Source organism: Cucurbitaria berberidis (genome assembly GCF_010015615.1).
Source record: "Cucurbitaria berberidis CBS 394.84 unplaced genomic scaffold K460scaffold_4, whole genome shotgun sequence".
NCBI lineage: Eukaryota > Fungi > Ascomycota > Dothideomycetes > Pleosporales > Cucurbitariaceae > Cucurbitaria > Cucurbitaria berberidis.
Window position 1 is genome coordinate 1437511 of NW_024468938.1, and position 14655 is coordinate 1452165.

General features: G+C 53.7%; 7 protein-coding genes across 7 annotated transcripts; 2 read left to right on the plus strand and 5 right to left on the minus strand.

Annotated features, from left to right (window-relative positions):
* Positions 1 to 52: 52 nt before the first annotated feature.
* On the minus strand, positions 53 to 1762 carry K460DRAFT_340925 (uncharacterized protein; the record flags this gene model as incomplete). The annotated part of the gene is made up of 2 exons (XM_040931130.1): positions 53 to 1243; positions 1283 to 1762. The coding sequence occupies 2 exons, from the start codon at positions 1760 to 1762 to the stop codon at positions 53 to 55; spliced, it is 1671 nt and encodes a 556-aa protein (XP_040785697.1).
* Positions 1763 to 3061: 1299 nt separating this feature from the next.
* Positions 3062 to 3532, plus strand: K460DRAFT_290538 (uncharacterized protein; the record flags this gene model as incomplete). The annotated part of the gene is made up of 1 exon (XM_040929209.1): positions 3062 to 3532. The coding sequence occupies one exon, from the start codon at positions 3062 to 3064 to the stop codon at positions 3530 to 3532; it is 471 nt and encodes a 156-aa protein (XP_040785698.1).
* A 642-nt stretch (positions 3533 to 4174) lies between these two features.
* K460DRAFT_139966 (uncharacterized protein) lies at positions 4175 to 5606 on the minus strand. Its single transcript, XM_040926743.1, has one exon. The coding sequence runs from the start codon at positions 5408 to 5410 to the stop codon at positions 4268 to 4270; it is 1143 nt and encodes a 380-aa protein (XP_040785699.1). The 5' UTR covers positions 5411 to 5606; the 3' UTR covers positions 4175 to 4267.
* A 677-nt stretch (positions 5607 to 6283) lies between these two features.
* K460DRAFT_368054 (DNA topoisomerase 3-beta) lies at positions 6284 to 9113 on the minus strand. Its single transcript, XM_040933700.1, has 6 exons — positions 8981 to 9113; positions 8713 to 8910; positions 8484 to 8662; positions 7062 to 8433; positions 6873 to 6998; positions 6284 to 6807 (listed from the first exon to the last, which is right to left on the minus strand). The coding sequence occupies exons 1-6, from the start codon at positions 9059 to 9061 to the stop codon at positions 6769 to 6771; spliced, it is 1995 nt and encodes a 664-aa protein (XP_040785700.1). The 5' UTR covers positions 9062 to 9113; the 3' UTR covers positions 6284 to 6768.
* Positions 9013 to 10807, plus strand: K460DRAFT_418256 (DUF1295-domain-containing protein). The gene is made up of 2 exons (XM_040937930.1): positions 9013 to 9860; positions 9916 to 10807. The coding sequence occupies exons 1-2, from the start codon at positions 9333 to 9335 to the stop codon at positions 10489 to 10491; spliced, it is 1104 nt and encodes a 367-aa protein (XP_040785701.1). The 5' UTR covers positions 9013 to 9332; the 3' UTR covers positions 10492 to 10807.
* K460DRAFT_315124 (NAD(P)-binding protein) lies at positions 10685 to 11702 on the minus strand (the record flags this gene model as incomplete). The annotated part of the gene is made up of 2 exons (XM_040930303.1): positions 10685 to 11573; positions 11629 to 11702. Coding segments are annotated over 2 exons (963 nt in total), but the record flags the coding sequence as incomplete, so codon positions are not given.
* Positions 11703 to 12552: 850 nt separating this feature from the next.
* K460DRAFT_340939 (uncharacterized protein) lies at positions 12553 to 14538 on the minus strand. Its single transcript, XM_040931131.1, has 2 exons — positions 14423 to 14538; positions 12553 to 14361 (listed from the first exon to the last, which is right to left on the minus strand). Exons 1-2 carry the CDS (start codon positions 14477 to 14479, stop codon positions 12859 to 12861), a joined length of 1560 nt encoding a protein of 519 aa, XP_040785703.1. The 5' UTR covers positions 14480 to 14538; the 3' UTR covers positions 12553 to 12858.
* Positions 14539 to 14655: the final 117 nt, after the last annotated feature.

The following is a 14655-nucleotide window of genomic DNA, read 5'->3' on the forward strand; positions in this document are numbered from 1 at the left end:
CTGGAAAATGTTAGTTCTCCACACTAGGTGTCCCTTCCAAGTGCTGACGGACCTAGCGCTTCTTTGCTATTCGCTTTTCGATCTCCTCCATCTTCGTCTTCAGCGTTTCGTGTTTGGCCAACAAGGCCGCAAGCTCCTCGGGCTTCTGCACCGTCTGACGCTTGACCTGGCTGGCCAAGTTGTTGGCGAGGCACTCGAAGATTGGGTCGTTCTCCGCGTATGCGAGGTCGCACACGAGGCCCATGAAGTCCGCAGAAGCCTCGTTCTCGCGGATGCGGTCGCAGAATTGCTTGGTGAAATGTCCGATGTAGGTATTGTTCATACCTAGCACACGAGCAGCACGACAGATGTTCAGATTCTTCTGGTCGAACTTCGGGTCCGCGTTGAGCGCGATAGAGTAAACGCGGCCTTGGTAGGTCATCTCATCCATCCAACTCAAATGCGCTCTAGCCGCATCTACATCCATCGAGTTGACAGGGAAGGTGATGCTAATAGCATCTGGTCGGTTGGTGAAGTGCTTATAGGCTTTGCCAGAGCACTGCATAAGCACGTATTTTGGAAGAGTCGCCAGCTTCACGTCACCCATCTGGACCGCAACCTCTGGACCGTTAGCGTATATGATACGCTCAGCGTGCGACATCTGGCGAATGTCCAACGAAGGGTTGAAATTCGGCACTGCATCAGTCTTAGTACGCTGCTGCTTGGAAGCTAGACCAGAGGTAGCATGAGCACCTTTATCCTTCTTTGCTTCTGGTTGCTTAGCAGCAGCGGTGGCAAGCTTCTTCCCATACTTGGAGAAATCGATGGGGAAGGTTAGCTTCTTTGGAGCCTTGGATGGAGGCGCGACCTTGATGTTCTCTTGCGTGACAAAGATGGGGAAGTCAGATTCCCCGAAGGCTAGACCCGATGCCTCCTTTGGAGATGCCGTCTCCTTTGGTGGCTCAGTAGTCGAGGGCTCCGTGGCGGTCGTCGCAGATGTCTCGTCATGAGCGATCCCATCCTCTCCAGCGCCATCTACATCAGCGGTCGTGGTGGGACTGACGTTGGAGACTTCGTCCTCGACCTTTGCTAGCTTGGCGATGGCAGCCTGGGGTTCTGCAGGTTCGGCGGCGACCACGTCAGGTTTCTCAGGCTCCTTTACCTCCTGCATCTCCATGTCCTCGGTCGAGACCTGCGTCTGCGAGTCGGACTCGACCTCCAAATCACGGATGATAGAGCACTTCTGCTCGAGTTCCGCCTCTAGCTTCTCCATGCGGCGGTCCTTCTCGTCCAACTCTGCCACCAGCTCTTGTACGTGAAGGTATTGCTCATGACCTTCCTTCTTAAACTCCTCAATGCGTGCATAGTTCTCCGCGACACGAGTCTCCAGGTTGGCGATGTCGTGGTCCTTCTCCTCAACGAGACCCTCAAGTTGGCTGATGCGTACAGCCTTGATGCCAACAACGGCCTCCAGCTCACCAATGCGCGCGTCTTTGCGAGCGACTTCGTTCTCCAAGGTGATGACGCGCGGAGTCTTCGTAAACGAGGCCGTGAACTCGTCGTCGTCTTCGCTATCCGCCCAGTCGGTCTTCTTTCCGTTTGGGGGAAGTGCAGAGGTCTTTGCAGCACCGTTCGTCATGCCCTTCGATACAAGGCTCTTCTTGGTAGGTGGTGAGTTCTCTGCCGGCTTTGGTGACTCAGTTGTTGTGGGCACGGGCAGAGGCAAGTTCGCAGACTTGAAAAGGTTGCGCTTCTGCGCCCAGAAGGTTGATGAGCCGCTCATTGTGGTCAGTCGAGTGAGGAAACTGGTTGATGTGTGTGGGAGAAGAAGTCGGTGGGTGTAAAAGGGAAAGAGGGACTGGGACAGGCGAGAGACGGTTCCGTGGTGCTGTTCAGGCTAGTGCAGTTGAGGTCTACTGTAGGTAGAGAGTAAAGTTGTAAGTGAGTGTGGAGACAAATAAAGTGGAGGGTGAGAGTAGATTTAAATATTGTTCGGCGGCCTCATAGTGCGGGGGCGAGTTGCGTTGAGTGAAATGAATGTCCAGGTTCTGGCCTTGTGTGAGCGTGGTGAAGGCAAGCACACAACTCGAGAGGAAGTAAGAGTAGGAAGGACTCGCACAGACGCATTCACCTGGGGATTGACTCCGCATCGTCCCGCTCAATATCCTCAGGTGTTTTGCATTACCTGTCCCGCCATTGGCTCTCGACTTTTAAGCATTGGGGACACTGCCCACAAGGGTCTATTTCCACCTTCGAGGCGCTTCTGAATTCTTCCCTACCTTCGAGACCTTGAGACGTCAGAGATGCTCTGTCATGTCTGTCCTCGCCCACTGTTCTCGGGGTTTACCTCGTGCATGCGCGCAAGAAGCAGATCTAAGTGAAGCGGTATTTATATTACCTATTATGCGCCAATGTTTATTAGTAGTGCTGGGCTACACGTCTATCAGTCAATGTAACAGGACTGGGATTTCTTACGTTACTTGGGTAGTTACAGTATATATCTAGAAAGATATGCTGGCGCATTTGCAGCTGGGCGCGCCTGATGCTCTGCGGGTCAGGGAAGCAGCACATTTGAAGCACAGCCCAAACATGTTTCTACATTGTATCCTCTGCCTCGTACTCTCTGCCTCATCCTCTTAATATAATCTAACCTAATTGTGGACTGCTATTCTCGAGCGAGCGCAGAGGCATCTCCGGTTCGATCCAAGGAAGGGAGTCGAGGTTTATAGAAGCGGGCCACATCGACGGCTTGCGTTCTGGGTGTCGCTCCTAGAAAAAGGTACCTCGCAAATCAATCTATTCCCAAAGCCCTCTCTTCTAATAACGCGACGAATATCTCGAGCCCTTATCCCTACTCCCCGCTCCCGAAGTCCGAACCACCCCAGCCAATCAGACCTCTTCTCTCTTCCCGATTAGTCGTACAACGACGCCTACTAGCTCGCTTGACTTCAGTACATACCATCTCCCATGTCCAGTCTTTCTAACCGCACACTCCGATCCTCCCAACTCTACCCAAAACATCTTGTCCAACGCATACACAGCACTGAATCGAACTCCTGCCTTCATCTACCGTCCATCAAGCATGTCCGCCCAAAACCGCACCCTATTCCACCACCTCCCCCCGCCAGCAGAATGTCTAGCCCTCATTATTGGAACTCTCGAATTGGTTCCGTTCGGCATAGCCGGCCTGCGCAACCCAGGTAGCTTCGCAGACGGCTACGGGCTACCTATTTCCAACACCGCAAGCCAATCACCCTCAACACCATCAACATCAACGGAAGAAGAACAAACTAAAAAGGCGCTCGTAGCCGCGATAGCAGCGCGGAACTTGCAGAACGGTGTCTTACTCCTCACCTTCGGGCTGTTCTTACGAGATCGGCGCAGTTTGGGCATATCCGTGTTGGCGGGGCTAGTAACGACGATTGCGGACACGGTGATTGTGCGGGCGTACGGCGTGAAGGAGAAGATTGCCGGGCATTATGTGGGCGTGTTTAATTGCTTGGCGGTGGGAGGAAGTTTGCTCTATTGGGGGAGGAACGATCCGTTGTGGTAGGTTATGGAGGAGAGCGGCTAGATATCAGCAAGGCATTTCAAAGTCCGAAGACCATTGACTGAACGCCAAGTAGCCAGGAGATTAGTAAGAGGCCATTATAAACAACAGTGTCAGGGAGAAGGTGCGGTCTGGAAGCACGCCTAGGCTTGACTCAAGACAAGAGTCAAGCCTAAGCGTGTATTGTATTGGTTACGTTTATACCCAGCACAGCATTCCAGCAGTGCACCGGGTAGCTCGCCAGCATATTCCAGCCGGGCTCGAGCAGAGTAGAGTGTGTTGTAGAAAATTATACACAAGTGTAAATGGGAAGGCCGACTAAGGACGTAGCTGTGCGGTCCTCCCATGTAGTAATATGTTGTGATGTTGAAGTGAAGATAAAACAGAAATCCAAAAGAGGTATATCGAGTAGCGTAAAATAGAATGTCGAAGGAAACAGTGTCCAAACAAAAAAAAAGTCCAAATGATCCACATCAGCACTTGACGGATCTTCCTGAGTGCACACCAGACTGTGCAAATCAGGAGTGGGTATGCCAACGTAACTCAAAATCATCCCAACCTCAAGGCCAAGGGTCAACCCAGCCAACCTGATGCTGCTCCAGAGCTAATTCCAAATCTTTCCAAAAGCGATGCGAAGCAGTAATGTCAAAGACAACGACAAGGTATAAGTGTTCAGTATCGCGAAGTATGTTCGGCGTAATCATAGAGCGTCGGCAAACGTCGGGAGGGATCATGGGCCTACATGGAGCCCATGGCGATAAGAGCCTCGATGGCCTCGCGCTCGGCTCCGGATCCAGTAACGCCAGGCGATGCATTAAAAACAGTAGGAGAAGGGCCCGCGTTCACGACGTGATTGCCGCGGGATGCAGAAGGAATGGAAAGGTGATTCTTGTAAACGGGCGTCGTGGTGCGTCCGTGAGGCAGCGAGTGGGCCTGGGCCGAGGCGCTCCGATAGCGCGGGTTGCTCGTCTGCGTTCGGCTTAAATAATTGTAGTCGCGGTGTTCGCGGCGCGGACCGCGGCGGGGCTCACGAAGGGCGTCCGGCCCCATTGCAGACCAGTCTTCTTCATCGGTATCGTCGTTGAGATCATCTTCGAGATCCATTTCCGACGCCGAGTCCGAGTCGGTGCTGCCCTCAGAGCCGTCCAGCGACATCTGGTCCGCCATTTCTTCATCTTCGCCCTGGTGGTGTGGCGACCACGACCCGGCGGCCCAGCTGCCTGAGTAGACGTCGCGCTCATGGCGCAGCTTGGGTATATGCAGGCCGCCTCCAGTGCTGTCGACACTGGCGGGTGGTGTCTGCCCGTTTCCGGTGCGCAACCCACCGATAGGCAGCCCCTGGGCCTGGGTGTCAGCACCTGCTACGCTCCAGCGCCCCCAGCCGACCTTCTCGAACTTGACCTCTCCCTGAAGGCCGCCGCCAGCGCGATGTTCCAGCGCAGCGACGACCAGCCTGCGCGCTTTGGCAGGCGGCAGTCCAGAGAAGCCCGGCACCGAGTGCGTTAGATGCGCCATCATCTCGCGAATGGGCATGGCGCCGTGGCCGACGATAATGTCGGGCAAGTAGTGCTTGGCCAGCATCAGGGCGGTGATCTGGCGCGTTGCGTCCAGGCCAGCCAGCGCCTCCTTGGACAGGGCCGAGGGCTGATCCTGCGCGGCAGCATGCTCGACAGCATCCTGGAGGTCAATATCCATCGACTCCTCCGGTGTATAGACGGGCCCTGCTATGGGCATGGGTCGTCGCTTGTGAGCAGGGAGCGTCGGAGAGATGGAACTCGGAGGCGTGGGGAGGGTACCCGTCGAGGGTGCAAGGCCGCCATCGTGCATACGCCCAAAGGCCATGGCGATGTTGGACACGGGCTTGTAGGCGATGGCAGCCATGGCGGTTGCGACTGGGACGAGGCAAATTCTGACGTGGTGAGTCAAAGGAGGCGCGATCTGACTGAGCAGCCGCACAAAGGGGGAGAGGCGTGTGTCGACTGGGGAAGTCAGTAACTTGCTGTGTCCAGAGCAGGAGCGCTACGAGAGAGCCTGGATGGCTCTGCAGTGCGATGCGCTTCTCCTTGGGTGTTTGCGAACGTACTTGGAAGGCCTTCAGCCTAGACTAAGCGTAGCTGACGGGTGAAGATTCGAGCGACACGGCGAAACAGGTTGATCAAATCCTCGTCAGACAGCAACACGGCAGTCTGAGCAATGTATAGGATCGAGATGGGATGGATGGGCCGCGGTTTGTTGGTGTTGGCGTGTGTTGGATGCAGCTTGACCCTTCTTTCGTTGCGCGATGTTTGGCGATCGGCGAGGCGATCAGCGAGGAGGACGGGAGGATGGTTGATCGGCTCTAGGGGCGTCTAGACGAGCAAATTTTGCGACAACGAAGCAGCAGGACAAGCAGCAGCAGTATAGCAGCGGGGTGATGGACAGAATTCGGTGCGCAGTGGTGGTGGTGGACTGTTGTGTGTGCTCTGGTCAGGCCGTCGACGGGCTGGGCTGCTTCATTGATAAGGGACTCACTCCCGGTTCCGAGGACAACGGCAGGCGCAACTGACCAGGACGGGAAGCCACGGCTCGTGCCCCAGCGCGCCTTCCCATTGGCCCGAAGCCAGCTGACCCTCTCGACGACAGCCACACTTCGCTCGGGCGTCATCGCACATCGCCCCGCTGCGAAGTAAGTCCTCTAGTCAGCAGGACGCGTCGGTGGGAACCGGGCGTCATCGGGGCCTATGCACTTTGTCTATCCCATGTTGTAGTTGTAATCGCGGCTTTGTTAATATTGACATTTCAATGCCTATGCCTATGCCTATGCCCAAAGCCAGCGTCATTCACCCACCCGCCTGATCGCATGACACGCTGATGCTGCACTGAGACACTCCCTTCGTTCCGTTCGCAATCGAGACCTATACCGACTTCTACATCCCGCCCTCCATCGTGCATTTGCTGCCCCAACAGCACTATTGGCGTTATCGCGAAGCGGGGTCTCCTCCCAACCCTCCGATTTCGCCCATGCCATGCACTCCCTTACCTAACGTTGCCCGTCGCCCAGACACGGGATGAGGCGCTGCGACTGATGGACTGCGAAGAAGAAACACCCGTCAACACACGTGTGTATGTCTCTTGTCTTGCAGCAAACCACAGTCAGCCGCCCTGCCCAGACGCTCACCCCGCCCATGACGTCCGTCTCCATAGAGTCCCCATAGAGTGACGTGGGCCCTCGAACCGAGAGCACCCGCGTGGACAAAGCCTCAGCCATGATTCGCGTTCACAACGTACTTCGTCACGGCCTGAGGGGGGGACCTGACATTAGCGATGCCACTACACAAAGAAGTCCCGAGTAATATTGACCTACCGATTTAAGCACATTGATCTGCTGCACCGTGCGATTGAACACGGCTCGGTACTGCTCGAGGTTCCGATGCACCACGTCGTTGCGCGTAGTGTGCCCGTCGCATATCGCCTTCATCTGAACCTCCATCTGCCCAGAGTGTTAGCAAAAGCCACTGTAACCCCAGCCCTCCCAACATGAAGGAATACTTACCTCCTTCCGTAAAAACGGCTTGCTGAGACTCGTCTCAAATCCCACATTATCGTATCCCTCAATAAGCGCTATGCCCAGCGTTGTCGGAATGAACTCTTGCACCCCGCCAGTTCCTCCTCCGCCGTTTTGAGCTGCTGCTGCTGCCCCACCTCGACCTCCACGGCCTCCTCCTGCGCCACCTGCTCGCCCTCTTCCTCGCCCTCTGCTAGGTGCTGTGCCCCCAGCTGCTGTGCCCCCTGTGCCGGAACGCGCAATTACATATTCGCGTTCTTTGATCTTGGCAATATGCTCAGCCATGGTGGCATCCGTGCCAATACCATTCGCGTCCATGAGCGCAATGAGTTCGGGTTCGGTGAGATATCCTGGTGCTGTAGTCTTTCCGTCCAGCATGTTCGCCTCTGTGGGCTCAAACATCTCCCCCACAGTGTATTTCGGGAGCTGTTGGCTGCTCTCCCACTTATCATAGGGGTATACGTCCAGGTAGTTCCTGGCGATGACGCTGAGACCATGCGCATGAAAGACTTCGCCTCCATAATCAATCTCAATATCTGTAGCTTCACCTGTGGCATCCTCAGAGCAGCAGGCTAGGAAGCGGCGGACCACAAACTCGTAGACCTTTCGCTCATTCTCGTTAAGCTGGGTAGGTGCAACATAGTTGACAGGATGAATGGGTGGATGTGCTTTGTCGTTGTTTCGACCACTGCGAGGTTGATTGAATCCGCCATTCATTAGATTCTGTGCGAATGGGCCCCAACGACCATCCTGCGTCTGCCTCGAAACTATGGTTCGGAGATCCATGCCACGGTCAAACTGATCTGTCTCGGTACGCGGGTAGCTGATCCATCCTTTGGTGTAGAGGTCTTCCGCAACCTTCATAACATCCTGCGAGGTCATGCGGAGAAACCTACTTCCATTTTTCTGCAACTCCACGGTTGTCAACGGCAATGGCTTCCATTTCTTGGTAGGCTTCTTCGCCATCTTGATCACTTTCGCCGTCTTCGAAAGCAGGCAGCGTTCGAAGATGATGGTGACTGCCATGCGATCAAACAGATGCCCTCGTCGCCAGTTGAACTTGACATCAATCTCATCCCTTGTGTGCGCGACTTTGATATACCAGAAAGACTCTGGCACAAAGTTCCGCACACGCAGGTACCGGTCAACCACAAAACCTAGTGTAGGAAATTGGCAAGAGCCGTAGCTGATAATCTTCCCGCGCTCTTCGCCTTGCTGGGGAATCATTTTCTGGAGGGCTAGCGTCTGCATGCGGGTGAAGGCTGCACCGAGGCGAAGGTCAAGTTCCATGCGGGCTGAGACTGCTTGCGCTTGTGCTTCATCTAGTCGAACGGGGTTTTGTGAGGCCTGAATAACGTGTCTAGGAGAACATCAGTATGGAGCGAGGTGCAAGGGGGCAGTGATACAGACGCCCTCTCAATGTTGCTGAACCGCGCTCGCCAGACCTCCATGTTTGGATTCGCTTTCAGTGCAATGTCTCGAATCTCGGATCCGATATGCTCGCCTTCGCGATCGCAATCGGTCCAAATGAACAGAATGGACGCATATCTGGCTTGCGACTCGATGTTGCTTGCCACAGCCTTTTTGTCCTGATGATTGTAAGTCCACTTTGCAAGTATATAAGTAGAGATGGACAGACCTGCGCGATGTGGGACTCTATGGGAGCTTCAAAGAGCGCTGCTGGCAGGCATGATTGCCATTTTCTGAACCGTTCATGAAAGTCGTGTGCCACGATATGCCCGGCAACGCAGGTAAAAGTTACATCGCATTGCCCCCATTGCTGAAAACGAAAGTCGAACTTGTAATTCTTGACCCACTGAACACCACGGACACTCTCCTATTCAATGTGAGTCTTTCATCCCATCTACTTCATATACGCCTCCACTTGGAGAGCTTCGGAAACTCACAGCTCTGGCCTGTCCACCTAGATGGTTCGCTACTGCCTTTGCAATCGACGGCTTCTCCGCGACGCACAACACTCGAACCATGACTTTGACGTGTCGTGGAGTCCATGGAGCGAGTAGAGAGAGAGATATAGCAAGTCGAAGCTGTGGCCGTCATGTGAAGACGCGTCGACTAGGAAAAGCGCGTATGAGGATGCACGGACCCCGGCTAGGCAACCCGATTGTGGACAACGACTCGTGAGGTCATCGTCATCGTTTGCGTCTCAAGTGCTCTCTAGCAAACTTTATAGCAAACAGTCCCTCCACCTTCTGGAGAGTACTAGAGTACCTCCTTTCCATCATCACCTACTCCACGATGCCCGACCCCCGCACCTACCTCGACATGGCCCTCCCACTCGTGAAGACGATTGAAGAGTGCGCCGACTACAGCAAAACCGTGCAGCCGTTCCTGCCGCAGCTCTACGACCTCCCTTACAAGATCGCTGCGCACATAACCGACTCTCGGGCGCTGCAGAATATCTATGCCACGACGAACCCGCTGATGACGGCGCTAGCCTTTGCGCTGTTTGTTACGCCCGTTGTGCTCACCGTGTCCGAGCTCAATCGCAACTATTCACAAGTCGACCGCCTCTGGAGTATCCTGCCTGTCATCTACAATGTACACTATGGCGTGTGGGCGCATATCAATGGGCTGCCCACGGTACGCCTGAACCATGTTCTGGCAGTATCCGTCATCTGGGGTACACGTTTGACATTCAACTACTGGCGGAAGGGCGGATACCAGGTAGGAAGCGAGGACTACAGATGGGTCACTGTAAAGAACTACGTTGGGGGGCCAGGAATGTTCATTTTTAACGCGACTTTTATATCGCTTGGCCAGAATGTAACCTATCCTAGATGTGAACAAAAGCGAGACATGTTAGCTGACACAGAAATAGATCCTCCTCTGGCTCATCACCACCCCAACATACATCCTCCTCCTCTCGTCCCGTATCTCCGGGAACGAGACGTCCTCGTATGATACCCTCTTTGGCCGAGCCATGCTCTTCCTCGTCGTTATCGAATTCTTCGCCGACCAACAGCAATGGAATTACCACAATGCCAAGGGCGTCTACCAAAAGTCTGCCAAGGTCCCATCTGAGCACAAGTTCACCCGCGAGCAGCTCGACCGTGGCTTCAACACTTCTGGCCTCTGGGGCTGGTCGCGTCATCCCAACTTTGCCGCTGAGCAGGCGTTCTGGGTGTGCTTGTATCAGTGGGGATGTATGCAGAGCTTGACGTACGTTAATTGGACTGGTGCAGGTGCTTTTGGATACCTCATCCTCTTCCAGGGCAGCACTTGGTTAACTGAACTGTTGAGTGCTGGGAAGTACCCCGAGTACAAAGTCTACCAGGAGCGGGTTGGCAAATTCTTGCCCAAGGCTGGCTCGAAGACCATGGAAGCACCGCAGACCGGAAAAGAGAAGAAGAAGGTGCAGGAAGCCAAGGCGGGCAAGGGTGCGAAGAAGCGCTGAAGCATGATCTGGTCAGTTAGTAGTGCATACAACAGCGACCCTGAAAGAATGGACGATGGGACGATAGAAGGCATCGAGGCAGTATGAGGGGGTTATTTAAGTTTCAGACAACGTCCAGGTCTGCATAAATCGTAAATCTACATTAATCTAGTAAAACAACATAAAACGCGAACCAACTCCATCAATTATCCTTGATCCAACCACCCTTTGCCATTTCCTTCCTTGTCCAATCCTCTAATTTTTCCGCAAGCTTCTCGTCCTTCGCCATCCCACTTTGCCACCCGTTCGGATCCGCAATCCGCTGAAAGTACTTCCCACTATCCTCCCTCTTCATCTCCGGGCTTGCAACGCAAAACAAGCTCGTCCAACTCCCCTTGTCCTGGTCTACCATTCCTCCAATCCACTGAAACGGCATGATTAGAGCCCACATCAAGCCCGGCAACTCAGCTCTATCTCCTAGATTGCTCTTCACCAGACCTGGATGTACAGCTGACACCCAGATCTCTTCGTCACCAGCAGCTACGGACGGTGAATTAGGTCCGAAGCGCTCTTGGAGCGACTTCATATGTAGGACATTAGCAAGTTTCGACTGCCCGTATCGCTGCATATTCTTCCCATCTCTTAGACTCGTATCTGCGAAATGAATCCCGCCTGTCGGCGCAGAGAAATGTCCAAACGACGAGAGATTCACGATGCGCACGCTACCCGCCGGACTACCTTCTGCCTTCGCACGCGTCGCAGTCGCACGCAGCAGCGGTAGAAGATGCGATGTGAAGACCCAGTGCGCGAGGTAATTCGTCTGCCATTGTGCTTCGTAACCGTCTTCTGTCATGGCAAAGGGCGTCGCCATGATCCCTGCGTTATTCACTAGCCCGTCCAATCTCGTCTCCTTGGACAGGAAGTGCTGCGTTGCTGTGACAACGGAAGATAATCGTAGGTGGTCCATGACCAGGACGCTGAGTTGAGCATGAGGATGAGTGGAGATGATGGTTGAAATGGTCGCATTGCCCTTTTCGGTTGTGCGGGCACAGATGTAGACATGTGCGTTCTTTTGGGCGAGGCGGGATGCTGTAGAGTAGCCTCTGTGTAGAGTCAGTGGTGGGTAACGAGCCGAATAGGAACAAGACGGAGAGTTACATGCCGGACGTCGCGCCGGTCACGATGTATACCTTGCCAGTGAGGTCGGGAAGAGAATCAGGATTCAACGTCATTGTGTTTTTCTGAAAGCAAAGGCTGGATGATGAGAATAATGCCACACAAGAGGATTTCCAAAGTGTCTACGCCTTAGTAGAAGCTATTGCTGGTTCTGTGAAAGTACTTTGAGTGTGATGCCACACAAACTTGGGAATCCATCTCTTTTTATATTTGCACGAGCGGCATCTTGAACTTGGTTTCGGACGAAATATTATCGCTGCTACCTTGGATTGCTGGTCCTTACCTGCATGAGCTGGACAGGCTGTGGCCTAAAAGGGAAGGCCAGGTATGACGCTAACGCTTTGTAGCTTAGGTAGTTTAAGCGGAGTTCCACCAGGCCCCGGGCAAACCTTCGAACATAGCCCTCCCAGACACCAACTGGGCTTACGGACGCAACCTCTCGGAGGAACAAAATAGACTCAATCTCAGGACCTATCGTATGGTTCAACATATTGTCGTCCGAATAGTGTCATAGAATACTGGCTAGGGCAACGTAAGCCTGAGACCGCTTGGCGCGTCGTCCCAACCACGACAGCAGCTATCTTAGGTCGAAGAGAAAAAGGCAGATATACCCTTGCGCACTATACCAACCTCTCAACAGTCGAAAATGGCTTTACTACTAATGAACGTTGCAGCCGCGACAAGCATGCCTACTCTCAGACCACCTCGGCATACTTCTCTAGTACAATGTGCTCTGTGGGAGACACCGCGGCGCTGGGAGGGCTGGGAGTTGAGTGAGGGGTGTAAAGCGATGGGCGTGGACGTTAGGAGGTTGTGAAGGTTTGCTAGGAGTGATGGATAGGTGGGGAGAGAAGAGAGGTGAGAAGAGTATCGTGGCAGAACTAGAATGATACTGCTGACTTTCGCCTATCTAATTTAGTACCATCTAAACTCTAACCCTATCATATCATCTTCCTTCGGTGGGGCACAAATGTCGTTATTGTCATCCTTGTTAGTTACAATATGGCATTACCCTATGGTTGTCTGTTAAAATAACTGATGTCGGGTACGTCTCGGTGGCCACAATCTTCGTAGGTGAAGATAGTCCTGGTGAGCCAGGGGACGCCCGCGATACCTTGTTCGACGCCAACTAGGACGCACTCACTGGGGTGTGATGAACAAGTGTTGAGGTCGATGAGGCTGTCAATAAGGTGACGCAACACAAGCTGCTTCTCACGAAACATAAAACATATGCAGCCCGTCCTGTAGTGAATCGAACTCGCCCATCTCCAGTGCAACCTTCTCCGCCTGTGGCATGCGAAATTCGCGGCCCACGAACTTCAATCGCTCTACGGAATACGCTCTCACGTCCTCGCTAGCGATACTCGCGCTCCGGGTCACAGATAGAGGCCATAGTAATGATGCAGCTGAGGCTTTCAGCGACAGAGACTCGGGTTTAGAAACGGGGGCAAGACCTGCGGAACTTGGAAAGTGACGTCCAAGGGGGACGGAAAATTCTAAAGGGTTGGTGAACTGTGGGATGCTTGCACATATCTCAACGGCCATTTGTTGTACGTTCTCCGTCGCATGGTCTTGGATCTCGGCCCTCGAACAAGGGGACACATAGGCAGCGTACCCGTGGATGATTTCATTGAGTAGGATTCGTGTCATGCGGTAGGAGTTCCAGAGCTGGGCTGCGCGATGGCTAGGATATTGATAGACCGTCTGGTTGTACACTTCCGGTCGCGGCTTGTTTATTGTAATCGCCCGGTATTTTAATGACTGTGGAATGCTCTTAGAGAACGAAACGTATTTTTCATCTACGCTTTGTGTGGCTCTAATGATCTCTTCTGCAGTCATGCCGCCCTCGTCTATATCGGCCATCAGGTTTGAGACCTCGCCAGTCAAACGCGTGAGCCCATACCTCGGAGCTCCACATTCGTCGTGCATGGCTGTCTTGATAAGAGCCACCAGTTCCGGTGGTATACGTGTTTTCTGCTGTATGCTACTAACGCAAATGATGTTCGCGACCTGGACGAAAAGTGTCCGCCCAACTGGCGTTTCAACTTGTTGAGGCCCACGAAGTTTGATGAGTGCGAGTGCGCCTCGGGTGTGAGCTGTCCAACTATGCGGTGTTCTGGGAGATGCCCAAACCATTGCTTCGAAGAGGCCCAATAGCAGTACTGAGATTAGTGTTGTGTCATTGGCGGCGATCGAGGGGTCTGCCAGGGCGCAGTCCATCTTCTGCAGTGCTTTCCCATACGAGCGACGAGCCATGGCCATGATACTAGGCTGCCCTAGCTCCCGCCCCAGCGATGCCATTGAAGCTGCGTGAACGGCTGCGGTCAACACCATCTCGGTGCTGAGTTGCCCGTACATGGCCGGCAAATAGTCAAAATGGCTTCCTGGGATGTAAGAGGACATGAAGTGAGCGACGGCTACGTCTTCAATTGATTGCGAAAGGTTGAGCAACATGGGAGCATTGGGAATAGCACAGTCCTGGTAAAGTTTGAGCGGGACTATGTCGCACGAGTCGGCACAGTGGTAGGCCTTGCCGTCTTTTTGCGCGCATCGCTTGCTTTGACCAACACCACTGGCTTTCTTGTAGCTTTTCTGTGCTCTTTTTACGACACTTTCGCTCTCATCGCGGAAGTTTTGGTCTAACGGATCGCGATAGCCTGTACAGTCGATGCGCATACGTGTGCATTGTGTGCACTGGGGCTTCTTTTTGTCGCACTACGTATCCTCGTCAAAACACGTTACCAATACGAAGAAGAAGTTGAGTCAATGAACCTACCGTAATGCGCCGCGCACGGCACGAAGAACATGCAGCTGAAGGCTTTCCTCGGTACATGATTGGAGCAGAGAGAGAGGATGTTAGTAAGAGGTGAGGTTTCGTCGCTGTATCCCCCCATTTTCGTCTGTCATTTGCGACGCCCCTAGCACAATAAGTAAACCAATGATGGCACAGCCCGTCGGTATACTAAAAGCTTGTCGTGGCTTAGCAACGCCTGTCCCAACGGCAGAAAC